Raw genomic sequence first — 26,945 nt, 5'->3', positions numbered from 1 at the left:
CCTAGTATTGCTATGTCCCAGTCAAGCGCTCTAAAACCCCAAAGCCCTCCTTCTTACACCAAGAATTTAGCCATGCGTTTAGGTGGCTAATCTGCTATCGTTCTGGTGCAGTGTATGGCACAAGTTGTATCTCTAATTTGGAGGTTCTTTTCCTAATATTCTCTTACCATGTCATTGGTGCCATGATCTAAAAAACATAAAAATACTATAACTGGATGGAGCATGATGAAAAATAGTTTTCTAGAGTTAAAATGGGTGGGACGAGAACAGGAAACACATTAAACACCCACCACCTTACTAAAGAAATACATTTATTTCTGGGAGATACCAGCTTCACATATAAAGCTATATCTCTCAGTGCATATAGACAAAGCTATTTTTTCACTTTTCTTATTGCCTCCTACGAATAAGCCATATTACTCCTATATTGTTCCATATACAGTACTGGGCAAAAGTTTCAGTCAGGTGTGAAAAAAATGCTGTAAAGTAAATATGCTTTTAAAATTGGACATATTAATACCATATTTGCTCGATTATAAGACGACCCCCCCAAAATCTGAATATTAATTTAGGAAAAAAAGAAAAAACCTGAATATAAGATGACCCTATAGGAGGTAAGTTTTACCAGTAAATGTTAATTCATGTAAACTATTTTTTTTTAATCAAAGCTATGATTGAGAAAAAATGTGTTTTTATTTCCTTTTATGTTCCAACCTGCCCCCCCAGTTATGCACATCTGCCCCAGAAATGCCTTATACTCTCTATATGCCACTGTGCCCCATGATATGCCTTTTTACCCTCTAAATGCCACTGTGCCCCATGATATGCCTTTTGACCCCCTATGTGCCACTCTGCCTCCAGAAATGCCTTATACCCCTATATGCCACTGGTATTTAGGGGGTTAAAAGGCATATTATGGGGCAGAGTGGCATATAGGGAGGTATAAGGCAATTCAGGAGGCACAGTGGCATATAGAGGGTTAAAAGGCATTTCTGGAGGCAGAGTGGCATTAAGGGGGTTAAAAGGCATATGACAGAGCACTCTGCCTACAGAAATGCTTTATGCCCCCCCATTTAACACTTCCCTGCCACCCCCCAAACTTACTGGTGCTTCTGACTCCCCGGTGCGTTGTCCAGGCAGCGTGTAGACGTTTACGCGATTCGCGTAGTCAACTTCCGCTGCAGCCGGAAGGAGGTTACACGCTGCCCCGCCTACAAGCCAGGGACTCAGAAGCACCGGTAAGTTGGGGGGCATAAGACAGGAGGATCCAGGTCCCCTGCAGCGCTGGGGACCTGTATTTTTAAGAGCATTTCCTCTGAAAAAAGCCTTGTCTTATAATCGAGCAAATACGGTAGTTCATTTTTATCATTTAACAAACTACAAAGCTAGTGAACAGAAGGAAAATCTGAATCAAATTAATATTTGGTGTGAAAACCCTTTGACTTCAAAACAGCATCAATCCTTCTAGGTACACTGGCACAAAATTTTCAACCCCTTAAGGATCAGGAAATTTTATTATTTTTTGTACCCTTTGTTTTTCTTCAGATACCATTGATCATATCATCTAATCTCCCGAGTAAGGTGATACCCTCTATGCATGGGCTTGTGGGGTTGTTTGGGAGGTAAAATGCAACATTTGGGAAGTGCACATTTTTTAACTTGGAACTTTGACATATGGTCCTTCTGCCACCATGTCCTATTTGGGACATCCTTGAAGCTGATCTGTTCAAATCATAAATTTTTGATGGGTAATTTAAATGGTGGTATTTTAACCCTTTCCATGTGCTAATTTTACCACCAGCATTTGTCAAAATTCGTGGTGGTATTTTGGTGTTTTTTTTTTCCCAGACATTGTACAGGTGTGAATTTACCAGTCCTAGTATACGTCAAACAACACCCCAATATGTGTGGTTTGTCTGGTTGCTTGGGGCTAAAAGGCCACATTTGAGAAGTGCACTTTTTTCATTTTGGTCAGTCAGTGCCTATGCCCTATTTGGGACATATTTGAACCCGGCCACTCTAATTTACTCCATGAAACCTTGGGTATTTGAAATGCTAGTATTTTAACTCTTTTCATGTCAGGATTTTTGGGAAGATAGTTTGCTTGATGGTGACATCACTGCATAATTGTTTTTAAATGTTACCATATTTTTATAATTTTTTTAGTTATTTTTCTTTTTTCTTTTCTTTTTTTTTTTTTTAAAATATTTTGTGATTAGAAAGCTGGGCTCCATTGATTTGTATGGTTGAATGCAGTACCTGCATTTCTCAGGAGGTTCTAGAGAGATCCTCTTGGAAACGTGTTTATTTCTTTAAAGAACGTGCCATCTCGCAATTGATGATCATCAGCACCTACTTGGTATAATTGCTTAATCATACACCTAACAATTTTCCTACAAAATCCCTGGCTTTTTGCAAGTGTACTTAGAAGAATTAATGCTGTATTGAAGGCAAAATGCAGTCACACCATATTTTGATTTGATTAAGATTTGTCTTTTGTCCACTCACTTTTTGATAAAAAAATAAACCATTAACATGACTATTTTTGAAAGAATTCTTACTTTCCAGCTTTTTTTCCACACCTGCATTTTTTATCAAATCCTACTGCATTCATGTAATCTTCAATAAATCCACTCACAATGCATCAGATTTCTTCGCATATACATTGTGGTACTTCTTCATAATTGCAGTCTTCTTTAATTTCCTTTCATTCGTTTTAAAAATCCAATAAATTATCATACTGTTGAATATGTATATGGCCTGATGTTTTGACCTCTGCATCTTTTAAGCTGCCATTGCAATATATGCTGCTCTTCTTATTTCCATGAGGTCTATGATACCCGTTCCTAGGCTTCACTGCCTTATAAACCATCAGTCACTCCAAAACGATTCTGCTAGCTACCTATAAATTCCTATAACTATATCTTGCCATTTATATATTTTGACATGTTTTCCATTTCCATCTGCCATCTCTCGGGCGTGCTCAACATCTCTTGCAGATTCCATTATCTCTCCCCCTTTAAGGCTTCAAACAGTAACATGACCAGATTGCCGTTTCAAAACACAGCTAATATGGTATGTGCTTCATAAACGTCATTCATTAAATTGGCAATCTGCTTGCTTTATTCCTTTGATGTAGATGATCTCACCTATTGATTCATTGAAATCTTCTATTTAATGTGTCCTCGTAATTCCATATATTTCTCCAGGACGAGTCCTCTATAAGTAGCTATTGTTAGTGGCGCGTGTAAACACTTGGTATTATTTGAAATTTACATAGTGTTAAGTGAAGTTGTTTATAGTATTTTCTAGTAACATTTTTAACTGTCTCAACTTCTCTTTGTTCTCTTTGCGTTCTTCTTCCTGCTCATCTTCATTCCTCTGCCTAACTGTGCCACTTTGCACCTTTATATCATGTACATCCTCACACTTTCTCCTCCTTTTCCCTGTATTTCTCTCCCCACTCCCCACAAGTCTTCCCCTGCAGACCCCTTTAAATCTGGCCTTGTTTTCCTGCCTGTTCCTCATCCCCCGCTCTCTCTCATCCTTCACACCATCTGTCGCTTGTTAGCAGAGAGCGGCTTCTTTTCCCAGTCAGATTCTGCACCCCCTCCTTATACCAAATTCTCCCTGCCTTTATCTAATTCCCTCAGGAGCTTTGCCACTGAAGTTATTCGTGACCTTGGATAAACACCCGTTGTACCCAAGTCGGGGTCAGTTCCTGTTCATGATGTAACAAGCACTGGAATATCGTCATACCCCTCTAATGGGACAGTGTATTTCAATGTATTACAGGAAGGGGATGTTTGCCTGTAGAGACACTCTATATCTGAATACATTACCCCAAAAATCGTACCCAGGAAGTAATAAAATTTGTACAACAGTATACAAACTCCTCTACCACCAGTACAACTATTTGCACCCATGTTTGGCTTTTATTTACTTAGAACATGGATGACAAAGGCATCAAAGTATTCATGTGATACAAGTAGTGCCCTTGTGACGTGTACATGCGTGTATAAAAATGATTTCCGCAATAGAAAAGCATCTTTATGGTGGATATGACGTAAAGTTGGTGCTGATTTATTTTCTAGAATATCTTCAGTAACAATATTTCTGGAGCATCTTAGCACAAACAGCATTCTTAGTGACACTTACCATGAAATCCCTGTCACAATCACTGCTAATAACTTCCACCCAAATTGTTTGACAGCCTTCCTTGCTGATGGCAGAGATTAGCGTACCATTGGGTTTATTAATGAACCCATCCATTAGCTAGTACACGGAGCAGAAAATGTATTAAATAACATAGAGGCCCACCAGCACCCACCAGTAGTACTGAACCTGCTGTGTTGAATACGCAATTGACTACAACATATTATTTTTTTTATTTACCTTAAAATGTTATAATGATGCCCGAGGGGGGCCAGCATGGGCTATAGTGGGCCCTGATTGTTGTGTGGAGGAGGGGTAGCCTTTTTGGGGGTGGAGTTGGGGCAAGATTATATAAGTGGCTGCTTTTCCGGGCTCAGGAACCATTCTTGTGGTTAGCTTACCTGGTTGCGTGTCCCACCCTCCCTCCCTTTTATTTTGTTTGTTGGTTTGTGTCGTTTTGTCACAGTGTGTGGGGCGGCAGCTTGCCAGGTATCCAGGGGGTTAACGTGGTGGTAAGTGAATGGTTGGTAACATCTGGTGGGAGGTTCTTGGCTGTCAGTGCTGGGAACCTCAGGTCAGGGTGGGGGCATCTGGGTATGTCCCTTCCTTAAGTGGTATTTGGTTATGGTACCTGGATTACTTGGTAAGCTTGGTGTGTTCATTGTGTTTATTGTATATATTTACATGTTTGTGTTTTGTGCTTGTTAACGCACCTATGTTTATGAAAATCAAAGCTACAACAGTCATATTTTTCTTTTCTGAACAAATATGTAGAAATTGTCCAACTTGGTAATGCGCTTGTGTGTGTTCTGTACTCCCACTATTTATATGAAAATCTATGTGTTCATTTAGGTTCATTCACAAAACCTACATAATTAGAAGTCAGGTAAGTAAATGAGCAATTATTTAAAATATACATTACTTGCGTCTCTGTTAGACAATCAGGGTTTGCCTCCTGAAAGAAATGGGTCATGAATTCTTATTTGTAAGTGTAGATTGTAGAACTGGCTAAAATGCCGTTTTAATTAATTTCATCATTATTAAAAATGACTGTGGGAAAAAAAACTTTCTGTAAAATCATCTGCAGCACTTATGTATTGTCAGTTCTCAGGAACTATAAATGTGCATGAGACTCAATTACACCATTAATCAAGTATCAATAGTACTGTGTCATTGTAGTTCCACATATCACGTAATGTATGAAAAAATGATATCATGTCATATGACTGGTCCGTATACCAATACCTAAATTTTTTATTCCATGTAATTATTACTCATTCACTTCACAACATTGTTTTTAAATCACACCACAAATTATTTTCTGCCAACCTCTACTTTTCCTGCAATGATTGCATCATCTTCATATCCTGTGACAAGCTCCCCGGCCCTTGCCTGACATAATGGGGTGGTCTAGAAATCCTATAGACTTGTTGGCCGCAAAAAACAGATTTTGGTTAAAAAAGTGCCCTCGGATTTCACAAAGAATACTAAGGCCAATGTATGAGTCTGTATCTTAACATAACATCTTAAGTTTAAAGTATTCATAATACAGTATGTCCTTGTGTTACCACTGTATGAACTTGCTTAGTTATCATCAAATGGAGAATAATTAGGATAATGTGCTCCCAGAGTGATACCTACAAAACAATACCCCTTTTTCATAAATCAAATAGTGAATCTGTGTCATCCCCTAGAACTCAACACCCCTGTAGTGAGGCATTTACACCACATGTTCACATGCATTGACTGTTGTTTGATGGTTGTAAAAAGGCTGTCATTTGGGGTATGCAGTGAATTGACTCTGGACCCACCTGATTGGGATAATCCACATTTGAATTTAGAACAGCTCTGGGAATGTCAGGGTGGAAGAGCTAAGGCCGAGTACAGCTAAACAAAATGTGATTGCTCTATTGATTTTACATCCACTCATTCGTTTTTATTAATAGGATTATTGTAGTTGTATCTCTTAGAGATAATCTATCCATAACAGCTTCTGTAGAATGACCTACCTGGTCAATGTCTTTGAAAGTGATCACTGACACGTGTAAATATATATTCATTTATTTCTCAGAAAGTTTTCACGTGGTATAGGGAAAGAATTTGTGGCAAAGTATCTCACTCATTAAATTTTAACAGGTCAGAAGTCTATCTTTACATCCCAAATGAGCAAACCCACCAGTAATGTAACTCCAAGCCCTTTTTTATCACTTGCACCATTTGCACTGTCACTATCCTCTGTTCCCTGCCCTACTGTATCATCCCATTCACTAACTTCTTCCTGTCTAGGACCTGGCTGTCCCCTATAAAATGAGGAGGGTTTAGGGGGGAAGGACAGACCTGACAGATTCCCAGTTGGAGGAGGGTTGTGTGAGGTGCAGTACCTCAAGTCTCGCTCCTCAAGGGAGCGTAGGTCCCTCCCTCGGAGTGCTGGGGGAGAAACACAAGGTACTGGAGAGCTGGAGATTCCTGGGGAAGAGCGAAACCAGCCCCATAAAGAACGGCAGCTGCAGTCACAGTGCCATGGATTCCCATTGAGACGGAGGAACTGCAGGGAAGGGAGGGAGCGCAGGCAGTCTCCTGAGAGGGAAGGCAGGCTATTATTGAAGAGAAAAAGGATGGTGAGGCTATTTAAACCCCTGAAGGCTGCAGGAGAGACGGATACCAGGCGGTTACTGTGCAGCAGCAGACGGTCCAGGCTGGACAGCCCAAAGAAGGAGCCGGCAGGAAGTGACTGTAAGAGATTTCCATGGATGAAGAGCTGGGTAAGGTTGGAGAGGTCACGGAACAAACCATCCTACAAAGAAAATAAAAAACGAATTAGTGGATATAAAACTATGGAAACACAGAATTTATCTGAGCTATAACTACAAAGATAAAATAACAGGTAGAAAAAGGTAAACATGTATTAACCAGCTGGTTCGCACTCCAATAAAATCCCAGGCACCAAAACGGATAACTTATATCTTTATCAGTGAGTATACACGAGAGGAACTGGTGATGCCTATTCCTGATGACCAGTAAAATTGTGCAGTCGTCCTTTTGTTCCTGTGCCCTTCCTCCCCCTGTTAAGTAACAATAAAACCCCCACCGCCTCCCACAAAGGTGAACTATATTGGTTTGGAGTGCCAAGAAGTCACCTATAAGGTTGGGATGGGGTGTTGTCCCCTCTGAAGTTGGATTGAGAATCACTGTGTACTGAGATGTCCAGCATGTAAAGATGGCTTTAGTGCATATTTCCTCATATAAGGTTGACTCAATCCAGCCCGTTAGAAAGATATCATGGAAAATAGTTGGGAGTGTGGAATGTATCCACTGAGACAACACTGCTTTTTCCCCCATAGCCGATAGGATCAAGTGAAGGTTTTTTTTCTTTGCAGTGGTCTGGCTAGGTTCAAAAGGGATAGTTGCCAACTGTCCTGTCTTGGCATGTGAGATCTTGTCCCAGTACTTTCAGTGTCCCAGGACAAATTAATTGTTCCAAGTGTTGGGTGCAGGGCTAGTTGGGGAAATAATGAATCTCCCTCTAACTAGCCCCAAATTAAGGGAGTGCGACATCCTATCCTTCAGACCTCCACTTCAGCACTTCCAGACACTGTGTGTGTCAGCGATTGATGCTGAGCGCTGAGATATGACATCAACAATCGGCAACATTCAGTGTTAGTGGCTGTATCCAGCTCTTTTGATTAGCTGGCTGAGTGGGTTCAAGCCTATGCAGAAGAGTAGAAGGTACAGTGCATCACCTTGGTATATGCCGCACTTGATGGTCACTTGTGCTAGCTGTTTGAGTTGGCTTCCAGATTCCCTTTTCTTGAGGAAGGTCCTGTTGACTTTTTTATAGCGCTTGGCATTCACAGATCCACAGTCATAGGTTTTCCTGTAGTCAATATAGACTGTGCTGAGGCTGGTCTGTCTAGACTTTGAGTCTTGGGCGACTGCTTTGTCTATGAGCAACTGGTTCTTAGAGTCTCTGGTGTTGTTCCCAATGCCCTTCTCATGATGTTGTAGGCATGCAGGTTATTGGCCAGTAGTTGGACGGTGCTGTGCTCTTGTGGGGTCCTTCATGATCAGTATTGTACTTTCTAGTACTAATCAGTCAGTGTGGGAGCAGGGTTAGGATCCAGCAGCAGGGTTAGGAGCCGCAGCGCTGCAGGGGACCTGTATCGTACTCTCCGGCAGTCGGTGGACGTCTACACTATGCATGTATACAACCTCCGCTACCGGCACTTCCGCCAGGGCTTCTGTGGTGGAGCACGGACATGATATAACCTTCCGGTGCTCCACCACAGAAGCCCTGGCGGAAATGCTGGCAGCGGAGGTTCACGCAGACGTCCACCGCCTGGCCCCGCTAGACACCAGGTAATCTGGGGATGCATTGGTAAATCTGGGGGTTGTGGCATATCTAGGGAGCAGAGTGCCATATCAGGGGAGCAGATGGGCATATGTATAAGTAAGGTGTATTATGAATTAACGGGGGGGGCTTAAAATGGCTATTGGTTTTCCAAATTTCTCTTTATATGTAACATATGCAGACTAACTGCATAATAGATACCAAAAATGTTAAAATTCCATGTATTCCTGTTTATTAGGTAAAATAGTGTTTTACCATTCCACTAATGTGTATTTTTTCTTTAAAAATAAATTTTTCTTTTAAATTAGCACCAAACTTTTAGGGTGCGGCCTATAATCGGGTGCGGCCTATATTTGAGCCAATACGGTATATTTTAAAATAAAGAAGCAGTATGTGTGTGTACACCCATAATACTGAATACCTGGAGCATTAAATGTGAGATCTTTTAAATGCAGGGTAGAATAAGCCCATTCAGTGTTTTCAGAATTTTTCATAAGTGTCCTGCTTAAGGCAGAGATCTGATAACAGTTGAAAGGGACATGGAATAAGTATTGTCTACATGGCAGCTAAAGAAACAGTAGGTAGAAATGAGGTGTGTGAATGATAAAGAGGAAGGAATACAAAATTCCTGATACTCTAGGTAGACAGATGAAGCCAGTATTATTATCATTTAATAGGCATAATTAGTTTGACAATTTTCTTCAAGTATTTGTCCATTACCTCTCACAATAAAATCCCAAATCCACAATTCTATTTATATTCCTTCCTTTCCATCTTCATCCCAGAACCTGAATTCTCTGTCTCCATGAACAACACCAACCAGGCCTGATGTTTTCCAGCCATCTTCAACTTGAACCTCTCCTTTATCACTCACATTCAATCCTTCACCAGATCCTGCTTAAAAATATCTCTTGATCTCCACATTACCCACCCAAGAAGCCACAAAAAGCCAGGTTCATTCCCTTATTATACCTCCCTCCTAGGCTATTGCAACACTCTTCAAGTTGGCATTCCTTTGTCTCAACCCTTTCCTCTCCAATCTATCCAAAAGGCTGCTGGGCTTATGTTTCTCACACACCACTCTTCATCTGCTTCTCTGGTCTGTGAACCCCTCTAATGGCTCCTTATCACCTCAAGAATTACATTTAAAATCCTTCTTCTAACATAAAACCCTCCATAATACAGCTCCGCATTTCTACGCTCATAAGAATGCAAAAAACCAGAATGTTGCAGAATCTTGTAATACCTTTTTTATTGGACTAACAGTATTTAAAATAATAGACGAGCTTTCGGGAGTCCTCCCTTTAAAGGGAGGACTCCCGAAAGCTCGTCTATTATTTTAAATACTGTTAGTCCAATAAAAAAGGTATTACAAGATTCTGCAACATTCTGGTTTTTTGCATTCTTATACACTGGACTAATACGGCTACCCCAAACTACAGTACGCTCATAAGAAAATACTTCCCTACTGGACCACTACATTCTTCCCGTGGGGCTAATGCTTTCCCTAATTACAAGACTTCACTTTTGCTGCCCCATACCTCTGGGACTCACTTTCACCTTACCTCTAGCTTTTACCCTTGCCCTCAATATTCAAGAAAAACCCCAAAACCCATATAATTTTCGCAACTAAAGCTTTCAATAATCCAGCACCACACGATCTCTCCTGTTTCTTCATGCCTTATGTTTCTCTTCAACCCATTCCCCCTAGAGTGTAAACTTGCGGACAGGGCTCTTTTGTATTGGTTTGCCTTAGTTTGTCAATTCCAGTTTTGTGATAACCCTGGAATATATGTATTGTAAGAAGCGCTGCATAAATAGTTGGAGCTATATATATAAATTTATATATAAACTATTTGTGTGCTATTTAAAGCTGAAGGATGACAACTCATGGCCCTCAAATAGCCCAGTAATATAGCAAATATAGCACCACCTAAAACACATTTGGTAGACTGTATGCTCAAAGCACACTGCCGAGTGCTGTCCAACACAAATTCACAGATTCACCAAAAAGGAGTACATGGATAACAGCTTGAAGGAACATACAGCCATGTGCATATGTAAATCATATAAAACAAGTTATCATTATTTGCTATATCCTATTCAAAATGGTGGAATCCAAACTTGGATGCCCTAGAGTGTATATTAATGGGTTTAGGAACAGCAAAAAACATGTTGATAAAATTATATAAAAATACATTATTTCCCTTCTAAATGCATATTCAAATAGCTATCAAAGCCATAAAAGGAGTCTTGTTTTTTCCCCCACACATCTTAAAACCCCAACTGTCCATCGGAGGATTAACCACAAACCAACCTATGCCCTGTGGTCCACCTACTGAATTGTATAAAGTTTAATATCCTGGCTGGTCCAATGAATCATATCACTTTAAGGATCACTTACATTAAGCAGGTCTTGAATAATAAAAAAGGCTGCTAGCTAACTATAATTTCATAATTGTATGTGTTGAGTTTGATGTATTTGTAAGTGCCCATTTTGTTGAACTGTTCAATGACTAGGCCTAACTAGTATTAATCTATTGAGTCATAAACATATGTTCTAGTGAGCTGGACTTGCATCTTTTTTTGGAAACCTCAGATGCCATATTTGCCTGAATATAAGCATTGTGTTTTCCATGTGTATTAACTAATAGAAGGTAAATGTTACCAAACCAATTGCATATGATTTTTTCCCTTTACAGATTGCATTTAAATCTAAGGCTGAGATTTATGTCCAGATTATTATGGTGTATATATATATATATATATATATATATATATATATATATATATATGCCTCCCCATAGTACATTTCGGTGTAATTCTCTGTAAATAGAGACAGTGAATACACTCCAATTTATAAGACAATGAATACACTCCAATTTTTGTGGACAGCTTTTCCCTTCTTCCTCAGCACATCTTGTCTGTCTGAGAATAATATGGGTTACAGTTGTAAATAACCAGATTGGCAGATATTGCATATCCCTGTCTCTAAGAATTTTATAAACCTAAGATAATTAGTGTAGTTTTTCGGGTGAACATCAAACTAGATCTAAGCCAAGTACAAATCAACTATATCCGCAACTGATCATTTTCCGCATTTATATAAAATTGGAAAAATATCTCTTATATATAACAACATTGTCACAGTAGGAATTGTCAATTACACTGGGCAGGCCTTAGGTCACTTGCTACACCATGATTGACCCCTGCTCTGCTCAGTGTTTTCCAGCATTATTTTTTTCTCATTTTATCTTGTATGGATCAGAAAGGAGATCGGGCATCATGAAGTTAAACAATAGTCGTGTATGGGGTGGATTTATGACTTTTAGGGAGAGGTGGGGATGGGTGGGAAAGAGATGGTGATGAGAGAGAGAGAAGGAGAATGCTGTAAGGGACAGAAAGAGAGAATGAGTGCAAAGAGAGATGTAGAGACAGAGAAGGAGTGAAGAGAGGCAAAGTGAGAGAAAGAAAGGAGAGGGGGAGACAGAATGAGAAAAGGAAGAAAGATGTAGAGGAAAGAGAGTGACAAGGGAGAGAGAGGATGGGAGATATAGAAAGGAAGAGAGATAGAAGCTGGGAGGTACTGAGAATGAGGGGAAAGAAAGAAAGAAAGAAAGAAAGAAAGAAAGAAAGAAAGAAAGAAAGAAAGAAAGAAAGAAAGAAAGAAAGAAGAGAGAAAAGATAGAGATTGTTGGCCATGTCATTTCAATGACAGGCACATATGCTAGTATTCTAATATTCCCATAATGAGATGTAATGATAAAAACATGACACTGTGACAGATTCAATTTTCTGAAATGACAATTGGAAAAGAATATATAAAATGATAAATGGCAAAAGGATGAGTATTGGATTTTTGTCTGGACTTCTTAAATTGATTCATGAAGATAGTTATCATGGTGTTTTACTTAACCTGGCAATGAGGCCCAAGACCGCTTGACCAGTCAAGTCTAGTTACATAGTAAGTAATTTTTAATTTGTAAAGACATAAACTGTTCAGGTGCCTGTGTATGTTATGTAAAGCTCTAAAATCATACAGCAACTGTGTAATGCTCACATATACTGTACAACATCAAAAACAGAAAAATATTGAAAAAGAACACTTTGCTGTAACTAATTGAAACAATATTCAAAAAACCATCTACCATCTACCGCCATGTGTGATGTGGCTCCAGAGTGTGTATTGTGTTTTGGAATAAATACCGTAAATATTTGGGTACTCAATTATAGCAGCTTGAGGCACTGGACCCAGGAGGCAAGAGTAGCAGCACGTCCCATTATAGTATATATATATATAGTATATAATATAATTTTGGTTATTTTTTTATACAAAATGGTGTTATAAAACTGGAAAGAAAACAAAGACAGACAGGAAAGAGTTCTGGGAAACATATTGATCTAATGCTTTTGCATTTATTAAAAAGACTTTCCTATGAGTGAATATTTCTCACACAGAAAAATACTTTGTTATATGTTATACTATATGCATACAATGTATTACTAATTTAGAGTGTTAGAGGACCTGATTAATCGCCAAAGGGACCTGGGCAACAGGTTTAATACATTAATAAGTCTCATTTATCACAACCATGACTTTTTTAACCACACAGGTAACTTAGTCCCTCTGAATCTATCTCCCCTCACTTTGGACTTTGGAGTCTCAAGTGGTTCTTCCATACAGAACAGTTTTCCCCCTGTCATTGTTTGGAAGGTTTTAATCCAACTATGTCTGATGGCCCAGTAGGCACTTCCATCATCCATCAAGAGGGTAGGGGGTGCTGCTGCACAAGACAGGGAGTGGGCAGCAATGGAGATATAATTATAAAGGCTACAGAGATTGCTAGACGAGCATCCTCTGGGTGTACACTTAAAACATCAGTGATGGATAACATGTGGATGAAGGAAATATATATGCTCCTTGCTGCCACTAAATAACTTCAGTTTAGATAAGGCAGGAAAGGTTGATGAAAGCAAAAAAAAAGAACCAGAGAACTGCTCTCACTTGTTTGTTACTTGGACAACATAGGAGAGAGGCAAGTGACCCCTCTTGGGTTGGCAGAGCTATATAATGACAAGCAATTTTGTCAGCTTAAGGTGGTAAGACTGGACCGAAAGTATATTGCTCTTTGTGCTAAAATCATGGTGCTGTCAGGGCAGTCCTGTCTGTATGGCTCAGTTGGCTGCAGTTCTGTGGGATCACAAATGAAAGATATTTTCTGGAAGTATAATGAAACACATGTTCAGTAAGACACACAGAGCAAATACAAGAACAAATGTGCCAGGGTATCCACTTATATACCAATATATGAGAAGGGCAAGTTATCTAAATGCATGGGTGGCTCTAGTCAATGGTGAGTCACTAGTGAAAGTAGACAAGAGGGTCCTTCACTCTGGAGATATAGGAATAGGAAAAGGTTATATTGTAGGAAGATAATTTTTATTTTGGTTTTGGGATACCATTTACAGGGAAGGAGATTTTTTTAAAATTTTTTGTACGATATCATCATGAGAATAAAATGCTCCCATTTTACTTAAGTTCATTAAACATCAAGTTATCTTGCTTATCTAGACATTCTATATGGAAAATGTGAAACTGTTTTGCTCTGTGATAGTGTGGTGGCTTCCTCCTGTTCCCAACATTGTAAAAACATTTTTTGGAGACCACTGAGATAAAGGACAAGTTATAAAAAAGGTTTTGCAGTGTTACCTAGGGGTATGTAGGCCTGTGAGGTATGATGAGGTCATGTACTATGAAGTAGTGATGGCAGATATTGTGAATGGCATGTTATAGTTTACATAATGTAAGCAAACTACTCCATAAATAGTTCACATTATTAACAACTAAAAGAGGATGTAGATCCACAAATTAATCTGACCTTTTAGAGTCAGAAAGGAAATGTTCCAATATTTAAAGTGGAATATTCTATTTATGTAGCTTTAATTGCTGTAGTTTCCAGAATGTGTGGCACACTTTATTATTAGACACACAAACAGTTTTAGAAGCAAAACAGTGGAACAAAAATGATATTTTTTGCAACATAGGTGGGACATGTTACTGAAAAGCGAGTATTCTGAAATGGTAAATATAGTGTAAAAGTGGAAGGAGAACATCACACCAATAATAACAACTGTTTGCAAAAGCAAACGCCTATTGTGAATATGCCACTAAGTATAATTCAATGTATTAGTCTGTATAAAATCTTGGAAGGCCACCACCAATTTTTATGTAACATTTATTATATTTTTGGATAGACTGACAGACAGAGAGTTAACCTTGACCAGATATGTTGCTTTTCGTGTACAGGACAATAATGAATATTTAAAAAAGAAGAGGATAATTGCATTACAGTCAGTGTGCAAAGTATCAGAGGAACATTAAAACAATAAATAGCAACATGGAATGTTCAAATTCACCACGTGATTTGCAAGTCTTCTTAAAAGTCTAAATCATTATATTTAAAAGGGCTTTTCTAACAACAAGCTGTGGCTACTTTGACTACCTTGTCCATAGACAAAGGTGCAGCATTGTCTAATTAGATAAACATCATGAGAAATCAAACTAATAGCACTATTTCCCATGAGTTGTTATATGAACCATGTATCTATCTTATCTTTGCACCCCCTCTATTCAGCATTCTTTTTATCTTGCTGACATGGGTGATTTTCTAAAGCAATGGTTACCAGGTAAAGTCACTCAATTTTGAGTTGTCACTCAGAATTGCATTGATTAATGCAGCACACATTGCTATCTGATGTCCTTCCACTCTAGTTTTTACAAAGTTGCAACACAAGAAGCAGGTTGTCAACTTGGAATGATCCTGTTAAAGATCACAAGTCAACATTTAGACTTAAAAGGGGTTTATTCAATATAAGGGCGATTGTCTAGATAATTCACAGGAGAGTTGTGTGTTTACCTTCCTTGATGTTGGAGAGGCTGAACTCGCCATTGAAATTGAATAGTCAACAAAATCAACATAAAAGGCAACATCACTTTACAAGTGAACCTTCTCATTATGGGGTACAAGCAAAACAACAATAAAAACAGCTGTCGTTTTCACAAGTTTCATAGAGGATTGTACATATATACCATAAGCAGGAAAGGGAAGAGAAAGAGGAACGTAGAGAGGGAAATTATAAGGAGCTTTTTATGTCTTCTTCATTAATGTTGGCCTAGACATCAAATCCACCTACTGATGTTCATTCATTAGGTCTCTGCAAGCAATAATTAATGTGTAATCGGAACAAATGATGTATTCCAGTTTTTATAGTCTTTGATGGAAACATACAAGTTAAACATTCAAGTGCCAGGGGCAAAGGGACAATTTATCAGGCTATTTTTGTTTTTATTATTATTATGTTTTATTTATATAGCGCCAACAATTTACGCAGCGCTTAATACAATACATATATTCAAGGCATATGACAAGACAAGAATTGGCAGATACATTCGGTGGAGAGAGCCCCACTCGCAAGCTTACAATCTTGAGGGAATGGGGTGACAAACATACGGCACAGAGACGGGTGAGAGGTAGTGTGGTGGTTGTATCAATGACAAGGAGGTTCTAGCAGGTAAGATGGTGCAGCTTCTCTGAAGAAGTGAGTTTTGAGATGTTTCTTGAATGTTGGGAGGGAGGGTGAATGCTGAAGGTTTGGTGGAAGTAGATTCCAGAGATATGGGGCAGCCAGAGTGAACGTAAGGGTCGAGTAGGAGAGTATTTGCTTACTGAGGGCAGAAATGTGTGGAGGAGCAGTGTCAATAATTGCCAATAATTTGTTCTTCCATTTTACTCATTTTCCCTTCTATGTTTCTTTTTCTTTTCATGGTTGTGATATCAATTTAATCTTTTATCTCTTTCTCTACATTATGGAGAAAGAGGAAACAACGTGCATGCAGGATGCACGCGTAATACAAATTACGTATGCAGAAATCATCCCTTGATGCACGGAAACGACAAGACGCAACGGGATATAAAGAAGGAAACATCCTCCTGAGGAAGCCACTTTTTTGGGGGGGGACTTTATTTTGGGATACTACATTGTCGGATTGTTATATTTTTTATATTTATTTATTTATGTCCCTAAACAAAATAGACTGAGTTTTTTAAAAAGGGTCTGTGTCCCATAATAAATCATATTCATGTTTTAAAAAGTTGCATATTGGAACATTCTTTTGAGGGAAGTCCTCTATTAACCCCCATTTGCACTTGCACTTTGCTAAATAAAAATGTCACTCCTTCTGCCTTACCATGTATAACAGATATGACATCAGGGAGGGGAAATGGCTAATTAGGCCCAATTTTGACATTTCCACTTAGGGGTGTACTCACTTTTGTTGACATTAATGGTTGTCTGTTGAGTTATTTTGAGGGGGCAGCAAATTTACACTGTTATACAGGCAGTACACTCACTACTTTACATTGTAGCAGAGTGTCATTTCTTCAGTGTTGTCACATGAAAAGATATAATAAAATATTTACAAAAATGTGAGGGGTGTACTCACTTCTGTGAGATACCGTATATACAACGGAATAAACTATAAAAATACATGAATGGACGATCATTTTAATGACAAATGCATGGATTTTATTGGGATTGTTAGCGTGAAAATTCACAGGGAATATAATTTGTGTAGTTACCATTTAAGATTCAAATTCTGCTGAGGCAGTTTAATGTTTAGTTGTGGGGGAGTTATATTTAAAACCTTGCACCTAGCGCTGTTTAGTGTTTACTTTGAACCTAGAGAATTTATGTAGGCCATCTTAAACCTACCTGTTTGGGGTGAATATGGAGTAGTAGTAAGCATTATTAAAGCATTATAGGGAGGTCCTCTTTTCTTTAATGTCTAGCACCCAACGTTCCCTGTGAGTAAGCTCTGTATTAAGGTGTTAAGACAAGCATTGGTAACTGAGGTGGCCAGTAGGGTCACATAATCCACATTACATGACCCTATGATAGTAGGGCAGCTTGCAAGGAGAGTAGTAGGGCAGCTTGACGCTGAGTGGCAGCTTGCAAGGAGAGCATGAGTTGCATTGAAGGCAGGGCTCTGTGCTAAGGAAAATTAGGGAGAGTTGCGAAAGCTACATAGATGATGTGAGTGAGAGTGTGTGTGTGTGTGTGCGTGTGCGTGTGCGTGTGCGTGTATGTATGTGTAAGTATGTGAGTATGTATATGTATGAGTATATGATTTAGAGTGTTACCATATGATGTTAGAGTGTGTGCTACTACATGCTATGCAGTGTGGTCTGGCTTATTAGCCTTTTTAAAAAAAGGTTTGTTTGGTCCAACCAAAGGACAAGCTTTTAACAAGCTTTATTATCTGGCTTCTCACTGATATATGGGATGACTCTCAGCATTTTAAGCCTCTCACTGTAAATTACATGCTATGCCTACCAATGAGATTTCAGCCTATACAGATGTGGCCACAATGACATGATCACATAAGTCTACTCCTTCTTGTCTACATTCCAAAACACTGTTTACTTCATCTTATTCTGATTCATTATCTGCGGAGGAGTAAAGCTCAAGATATTAATATTTTAGATTAAATAAAGATTTTTTCAATATGACCATAAATAGATGCTGCCCATTCGATTTGATTACTAAGCACTAAGCATCTGTGGGTGCGGAACATATTTAACATGATATAGTATATCACTCTCTAATGCTTCTATGGATGAGAAGCTATAAGCTAATTCAGAAGATGGTTGTGGAAATTAAGAATTTGCTTTTGAAGACTGTGTTATTATCAGAAGGACTACTAGAAGGTAATGGGATATGAAGGGAAGAGCTGAAACAGAGAGGCAGGAAAGAGACAAAAGTAATGAGAGAGAAAGAACAGTGGACCTCTAAACTGTGATGGCCACCAACTTAACCTTGTCTTCACCAATCTCTATGCACCATCTCCTATCCTACAACCTTACCATACCTTGCACCTCTCCTCTACCTAAAAAAAAAAACTTCTTCAAAACTACAGACCTTAACCCTCCACAGCCAACATAATGTATGCCTCTTTCCAAAATCTCTACCTTAAACCACATATTAGCCTCAGTCAGATGAGATGCCCCCACTGCTGTGTGTCACTTTCAAAGCTTTTCCTCATACTTCTGAGTATCTGTGGAGGAAATCACACTTACCAAAAGGAGTATGCGCATTACACATTCATGCTGTGTTCCTATACCTCTGCCATACAAACATATTTATTTAATTAATCTCTTTCCTTTCTTTCAACCCTAAATTTCTAATTTCCACTATTAACCTGCCACCAGCCATCTTCAGCTGCTTCAGCACTGTTATCCCTAACAATGTTTATTACGTCCTATTGTCCAAAAACCTTCCCACCTTCACACTGAAAATTTTTGTTTGTAATTTCTTCTCTTTTGGATGTCTTTACACCTACTAAGACCGTTGTTTTTAGCCTCCCTTTTCCACGGACACTCTCTCGCCCACTGTAAATACGCCCTTATCTCTCCTGTTTTAAAGAAGCCTTCCCTAGATCCCACATTCTTATCCAACCACTGTCTAGCTACTCTTCTTCCTCTGGCCTTCCTTTTGCTCAACTCTTTTCAAGGTTGTTTTCAACATTATTAATGATTTAATAGGTCAATGAGCAGACCTATATACTATGGCTTAGGTAGATCAGGGCACTGGATGGGTCCTTGAAGTGGTGACTGATTTGGTCTGTTCCACTGTAGTAATTCTCTCCTTTTTTAATAAATTGTCATATTAATATATTGTCTTTAGTGTCTGTGAAGAATGCACATTTTTGTTCTTGCTATTTCTTTCTTAATACTACTACTTCCTTTGTTTTATCTGCTATATCCTTCCCATCAATTATCTTCTCCAGTCTTTGGGGCATTTTGTTCTTTCTACCTAACTATTCTTTGTGTTGTGTGATCCCAAATAACCAAGAATAACCTTTAGGGTAAGCAACATCATATCTGCATATAAGATATATATTTTCTGCTGTCCACCCCACTACCCATTGCATGTACAACCATTTTGGACTATTTCTCATAGATACCAGAATAAAACATACGCTGTGTATACCGCATTTTGAAAATAGACATTAATTTGCTAATGACTCTCGTTATTATGAAGTAAATTTTGTTTGATTCGTAACACAGTAAATTGCTCACCGGGAGCCCTGTTAGACGATTGTGCTGTAAGTAGAGGTAGCGCAGGGAATGGAGGCCACGGAATAGATCAGCTGGCAGCCTTTGGATATGGCAGCGATACAGGTGCAGGGACCGCAGAGAGCTGAGCCCATGGAAGGTATCCGGTTGTAGAGGTGGCAGATTGGGGTTGTTACCGAGGTCCAACTCCTCCAAGTATTCCAGACCCTGAAAGGTACCAGGGCGCAGCAGGGAGATGCGGTTGGAGAATAGCCAGAGAATGGATGTGAGAGGTGAGAAGAGTCCAGGCCCTAGCTCCGAGATCTGGTTATTCTGCAGGAACACTCGACGTGCCAAACCAGGTAGAGGAGAAGGGACACGGGTAAGGTTGTGCGACTGACAGCTGGCTGTGGGGGGTGAAGGGTAACAGGTGCAAAGAGAAGGGCAAGGGGTAAGGGAAGGATGGTATGAGACTGAAAGGGGAAGGAGGAGGGAGAAACAAATGAGGTAATGGAGGGAGCCTGAAAAGAGGCAGCAGGTGAATGAGAGTATTGGGTAGTGGGTGTGAAAGAGGAAAAAGGTGGGGGGCAAAATAGGGGGTCATTGATGATATATGCAAAGAAAAGTCAAAAAAGAGAGAAAGGGGAGAAAAAGGAGAACATCAGTTTATGCATTATTTATTAAATTAAATTGTTCACCATCTTATTCTTTATGTGTACACAGTTCAGTATATTTTCCTTGTGTGTGCATCTGTATGTCCTTTTCCCATTTCTGATTTCCACCCAATTTTGTTGGGGTCTCTCTGAAAATGTAGCTCACAATAGAGGTTACTGGGGTGCTGCTGCCTATGGGTCCAATTTGGGTCTCTGCCCTAAGCCTAGTGAACTGATGAAGGTGCACAGATATCTGAGCTTCCATCAACACAGATCTTCTCTTGTCCTGCTTTCCATCTAGGGTACCTAGTGATCTGGTACATAGATCACTATGCCCTGAAATCACAGCAACACTAGCAGACTAGCAAAATAGACAAGAGATATAAGTGTCATGGATGTGTGGATCTCTGTACTGTCTTACGTCAAAATGCATAGTATAGAGTAGAATTTTGTTGGCACGTGGAACAAGTTCCCTTTCCATGTCTTCCCATCCAATGTTTCTCACTTCTATTTTTAACTTAATGTGTTGCATCTATGTTATTAAAATAGATTACAACTTTAGAATACATATACCTTAGTGACTGATTCCCTTCTATGAGTTTATACATGCCATGTATCACATGGTAGCCCTTTACATGTATGGTGAATGACATGTGAAATGTGTCCTGGAAAAATGGCTTTCACCTTTTTGCCCATTTGTTAAGAAATGATGTTATATTGCAAAATATGAAAAAAAAATGCTTGACTGCTAGAGTGGTAACAATGTCATTACTTGCATTAAGCTTAATGTTTCATAATTTTTTGGAAACGCTTCATGACCAAAACCCATCATGACAATTTAACTGTGACATCAATATCCCATAAAATAAATAAACATAATTGTTCATAATTTATGGATCCACCTCAGTACTCTCATGTACTATTTGACAGTTGAACAAGAATTACATTCTCTCATAGTGTGTCCATAGAACCGAACATTAAAAAAAACATAAAATCAGAAGTCCTATCCTTATTATTATATAATTATTACATTCTTATTATTATCCTTATTATAAGGTAAGAATTGCAAGAGGTGGGTAAGATAACACAGAGCCCTTTGTTCAAATAATGACCCAATTACAGAAAACATTTTTTTAGTTAAAAACAATAACACTTCTGCTCTATTGTTAAAAAAAGGTGGATAGGATGTGTTTGACCCCCAAAAATGTTGTACTTCAACTCCCCTATCCTATCTAAATTATCCATACAGAAAATTAGAGAAACAGTAATTTTGTTTTCAGAATTGATTATTAACCTATAAACACAAGCCAATAATTAGAGGCACCAGTTGCTCAAGTAATAATCAATGGAGAAGGGTTTGACCTAAAGAAATCTGTAATATCTGGGCCAATAAGTGGGCCAACATTCCAAAAATGAAGGTTAGATAAGATAAGATAAAGTTATTTCTTCAGTTAAATGGTAATTAATAATGGTTAATTTAGCAGACTCTACATCTTAATCTATAAACGTTAATCCACCAAAATGTATCACAAAAATCTTTAGACCATCTTCTCTGTGACCAACATGGCAATATCCATTTTTGTGTTAAAGACATATTTAAAGAAACCAGTAACTATAAGTTTATCAAAAGACAAAGATTTTGTAACAATCACAAAACCTATTAACTAAAAAGAGCAATGCAGAAAAAAACGACCCTACACTTCACTATGGAGATCATACAAACTGGCAATTCCTGCTAATTACATCAAATCTAAAATTATCCCTCACACAGCAGAGAAAAAAACAATCTTTAAAATCTCTGATATGATATAGGCAGGTCTAATTTAAGCGATAATCCAGTATGTTTTAGCAGCAATTAAGCAAAGGGTTGTAGTTGAAAGACATCAAAAATATGGCAAGGTCTAGTATTTCGACGTAAAATTCTGTCCTTTATCATCTACAGGTGGCCAGGTTCATTGCTATTATTTCTTTAAAAAATGCATATTCGTATTTCATGTATATTCATAAAATTCTTATTTTATATATAATGCCCACTGTTTATTCTTCCTAAGATCAGTGATACCTTGATAAAGAAATAAAATAATTCTATTAATATCATAAAAAATAATAAGATTTGGCTGTTACTGGGCTTCAATTCTGATAACGGTAATTTGGTCCATAGACCAAATAAGGTAGGTGTTTTTACAGCAAAGAATGCCAAAGGATAAATTTCCACCTGCTGCGGACTAATAAATACACAATATTTTATGACTGAGACCAGCATTCACAGCCATACCAGACCAGTACTTTTAGACTAAGACCTTTTGTTGTGAGCTTAATGTTTGTCTGTGTGCTTATGTATGTATGAGCTGGACAATTATTCCTTAACCCCTTAAGGACAATGGCCGTCCCTAAACCCATTGAAAAAAAATGCATTTTGAGCCCATACATGTACGGGCTTTGTCATTAAGGGGTTCATTTTATCTACTGTTACATTTTGTAGCTGGTGTTTTCAGTGACACTGCACACAACTGCATTTAGTAGTAGATGTCAAATTGCTGCCCCAATGTCCTGCTGGGAACCATGAGCCAGTTGTAGAGATCCTCTGACCTATCCTGACTGACCCAGCCACCTGTAAAATTAATGGAGGTCTGCGCTGTTGCAGCTCCCAGATGGCTCTCAGTGCTCTGCAGATGAACGGCACAAGGTAGCTTCTCCTAAAAGGTAGGCGGAGATGTCACTTGGTCCCACAATTCTGGAACAGCCAATCACCACTTCCAGTGCAGACCCACCACTCCCCTCCTCTTGCCATACCCCCAACATGGATGTCCCTATTTGGACATCTAAAATATTGGGGGTGTGATTACACTACGCATTATATAGGGTCGAACCTGTGGAGTTCATCCTGCAAGAATGGTCATGGTCCTGCAAAAAGGAAAGCTTAATCAATGAGAGTTTATTAGACATTATGCAGGGCCTGCTCTCAGAAGAAACTCACTGGCGTTGAACCCTCATAATGTCATTGTAAAGTTGGTGAGTTGGAAATGTCATCTCAACACATCTCACCTGGAAATGTCTTATTCAGCGAATAAACTCCTGTGGTTCTCATGCATAGCATGCATTTTGTGATTCCACAGATCATTAGTAGTACTTTCTTTCATTACATTGATGTTTATGAATAAAGAGTCATCAATGTAGCAGCCAATCGAATGTTTAAGTCGATTTCATCTTCTCTAGAACTTTGCAGCAGATTTTCTTTTAAACATAGCCCTTACTGCATGTTATGTGTAAGAATACTCAGAAGCCCCTCTGCTTTGCTAGTGCTGGATGTCCTGCATTACAGAAAAACCAGCTCATCCAAGGGACATCAAACAGAAAACATTGTGCCATAACACAGATAACTATTCCCTGTTTCCGAGGTGCCAATAATAACCATCTTAAACAACTTTTGGTAATGCCACATTTTCTTCTAGCACCACCATAAAATTCATATCCTATCAGCCTAGAACATTTTGATGGAACAGTATGGGTGCATTTAATATGAATGTTCCAAAAGTTAATCAAAAGAAAAGTATGCATATTTACTTATAGGTATATTTCCCACATTTATATCAAAAAGTCCATTACTCACTGCCCAGCCTTTTCCCCATTAACATTACCATTGGGACACAAGATCTAGTCACATTAGAAATAGTGTAGACAAAGAGGGCAAAACCAATTGATCAGTATTTTCAAATCAGAACTGTAAAAGGTGCTACTGGACCTCTTGCTTTACTGCTTAGTCAGCATACCCTATCAAAGATACCTCTGAGAGCCCTTTACGAGAGGTCTGTCTGTGAGCATGCACAATCTCCTTAATTCTCACTGTAGCCCCTGGCTGAACCGTGTATGTCGACAGGGGCCCTAGCCACTGCGCTATGTTAGGTTGTTTTGTGGATTACCGCATCATGGATTTATCACTATAGCAATCAATGTTCCAGCTGATTGGCCCATTATGTGTCGGCTTTCCCAAGAGCTTTTTCCCCCCCTTTTGGCTGCATTTCTCATTAGACTGGGAAGTGCAGTCACCCTGGAAACACCTGTATGCAGAAACCTGGCATTCTGGGAAATTGCGGCCAGAACAGGTGTGTCAACCTTCCTTTTCCTTGGACTATTCCAGTGGTTGCACCCTATTTGTGTTAGCCAGATGGGCGGAGGGTGAGAAATGTGAGAGGGGCGACTGTGCCTATGGGCACTTCATCAATGATGTCCATCTACTGCTCAAAACATTGATAGCATTCAGCGGTGAAAACTCTTTATTACCGGTATTTTGCTGTTGTGTTTGTATATCCTTGTATGGAGGTTGTCTGCTACATTAGCTCACAAAGTAACAAACAAAATATTTACAAAAGTGCTATTTGTGAATCCCAGCTGCAGCATAAATATGACAATAAAATGTCCATGATCAATACAATTTACTCCAGAAGTGTTTTCTGCTCAAACCGCCTGTACTCTAATATCATGGATCTCAGGGTGAGGTTCTTATTCATGTAGGAACTATCTGGACTGTAGCATCAGGCTTGACAAGATTCTTCTTCCCCCGCTAAATGTTTGATATTAGTCATGTGGTTTTGTGATGTTGTGCCATGGTCCATTTTGGTTTATCTATTTTGTGAAATGTGTCTGTGGTTCTAGATTTCATTTAAAGGGCAATAAAACCAGTGAAAGTAGTGCAATCACCATAGCAACTAATGCAATGTTCCTGCTGGTTGCTTAATTTTTACCACTTCACACCACAATTTGGCAATGTGTTGTCTGATAATGTGACAACCTAGTGTCATTGTGTCCCACAAATACTTGCTAAATGTATAACATCCTCTAATTATCTCATTCTAGTAGTAATAATTTGATCAGTTTGTGCAGTATTAATTTACCCACTGGCAGTATATTATTCTATCAGACAAACAGGAAAGACAATATTGATGATGGATATATATATATATATATATACATTATTTTATTAGCATGAAAAACTATCCTCACGAGAAAATTACTGTAGTATTAGAAGGGGACCGTACATGCCCTAAAACCACATGATCTTCATCTGTATACCATATATTAACAGATGATATCTTACTCTAGATTGTAAGCTAGTTTTAACAGGACACTCCTCATCTAATGTTTCTTTGAGTCAAATTGTTATTTTATATATTACTTATTATGTCCTGTATACCCATTGTATAGCTCTATGGAATATGATGGCACTATATAAAACAATAAATAATAATAATAACAGTGCACATATATAATGGTCCAGGGGGATAAAATTCCTATTCCACTATTCCAGGAGTGGTGTCACTAGGGCAGTGTTACCTTTGTCTGAATTCCAAGCTACAGTAGCAGGTGAAATCCAATCTAAGAGCATGAAATATTTATTGATGGGTCATCTATCCTCTCTACAGTTTCCTGAGACTGATCTTTACCTGCTCAATTCCATCCCACCCTCTAAACCCAGTATTCCCCCGAAATAATCCTTTGGATCATATCTTCTCCAATCCCCCCTGCGCACTAAATGTTACCCCTTCCCTTTCCATTAGTGTCTAATGTAGCTTAGTTCTTAATGAGGTACAACTCCCATGACCTTCAGCCAGCACGTACCTATCCAAATGCTAGTAGATCTTGGGAACTGTACTTTTACTTTAGCTAATAACAGGTTGGCTGCCAGCCTCACATTCTCTGATCACCTGCACAACCATTTCTTTTAGATCTCCTTTTTCCCCCACTTGTTTACCCCCAATTAGCCCTCTTCGTTTTGAGCTGCCTCTTCTCCACTTGCCCAGGTCTAATCTACCACTATAGTTTTATCACAACTCCCATGATGCTGAACTAGCCATAAGCACACTCATCTTTCAAAATGCTGATTGAGCGCTATGGGAGTTGGAGCTACACTAAAGCAAGCCCTTAGCCCATATCAGTTAAACTTTCGCTCTGTATCGCTAATACTCTCTCGCACCGATTGCCCTCAAGCCTAATACATCGCCCGGTACACAATCGTGACTTTCTCCCTTACCTCGCAGGGTTGTCTTGTACTCTTCTCGCATCCTTGTCTCTGAAGTGCCGGTGAACAAGGGAAGGGAGCGAGAGAGGGAGGACGTTACAGCGCCGTAGGGAGGAGGGAGCGATTGAACTATATGAGCAGCGCAAGCAGTGTACCCAGCGCTGTACCACAACCCATGCCTGTGTTTATAACAGAACGTCCCAGCGTCTTGCTGAAAGCACCGATGTGCTGCAGTTATATGGTGGTGTGTGTGCTGCATCGGTCCATTTAGGAAGAGTAGGATGTTACATCACACACCAAACTGGCAACATAAAGCTATTATGTATTTAACTACTATGTAAATTTAAAAATTTTAAAAAGTACTTGCATACATCTATGTTTTGCACAAATGATGGCATCCTTATGGAATATACATATGGAATATGTAAGTTTATGTTATGGTGAATATCATGACATGTGTATTATACATATACATAATATGCACTATACATATACATAACATGCAGTATACAAATACATAATATGCACTATACATAATATGCACTATACATATACATAACATGCACTATACATATACATAACATGCACATGATGTTAGGGTATTTTGGACATGGCCATAGTAATAGCAGGGAGAGTATGTTAACCTGGGTAAGTTTGAT

At 38.9% G+C, this 26,945-nt stretch overlaps 1 protein-coding gene across 1 annotated transcript; it reads right to left on the bottom strand.

Annotated features, from left to right (window-relative positions):
• Window positions 1-6,292: 6,292 nt before the first annotated feature.
• On the bottom strand, window positions 6,293-26,329 carry LOC149298849 (reticulon-4 receptor-like 2). The gene is made up of 3 exons (XM_089486731.1): window positions 26,299-26,329; window positions 19,642-20,138; window positions 6,293-6,949 (listed from the first exon to the last, which is right to left on the bottom strand). Exons 1-3 carry the CDS (start codon window positions 26,327-26,329, stop codon window positions 6,293-6,295), a joined length of 1,185 nt encoding a protein of 394 aa, XP_089342857.1.
• Between the last annotated feature and the right edge of the window lie 616 nt (window positions 26,330-26,945).

The sequence above is a fragment of the Sceloporus occidentalis genome, unplaced genomic scaffold, assembly GCF_023333645.1.
Source record: "Sceloporus occidentalis isolate IW3139 unplaced genomic scaffold, rSceOcc1.0.p SCAF_30, whole genome shotgun sequence".
Taxonomy (NCBI): Eukaryota; Metazoa; Chordata; class Lepidosauria; order Squamata; family Phrynosomatidae; genus Sceloporus; species Sceloporus occidentalis.
Note: the sequence above shows the minus strand (reverse complement) of the source record. Positions and strands in the feature narration are given on the sequence as shown.

Bases quoted from the DNA above. Each gene is read 5' to 3' on its own strand.
- LOC149298849 (XM_089486731.1), bottom strand. From the start codon at position 26,329: ATGCGAGAAGAGTACAAGACAACCCTGCGAG. The intron at 20,139-26,298 runs GTAAGGGAGAAA...GCCTCTTTTCAG, and splicing joins GTACAAGACAACCCTGCGAG to GCTCCCTCCATTACCTCATT. The intron at 6,950-19,641 runs GTGAGCAATTTA...TTTTCTTTGTAG, and splicing joins ATCGTCTAACAGGGCTCCCG to GATGGTTTGTTCCGTGACCT.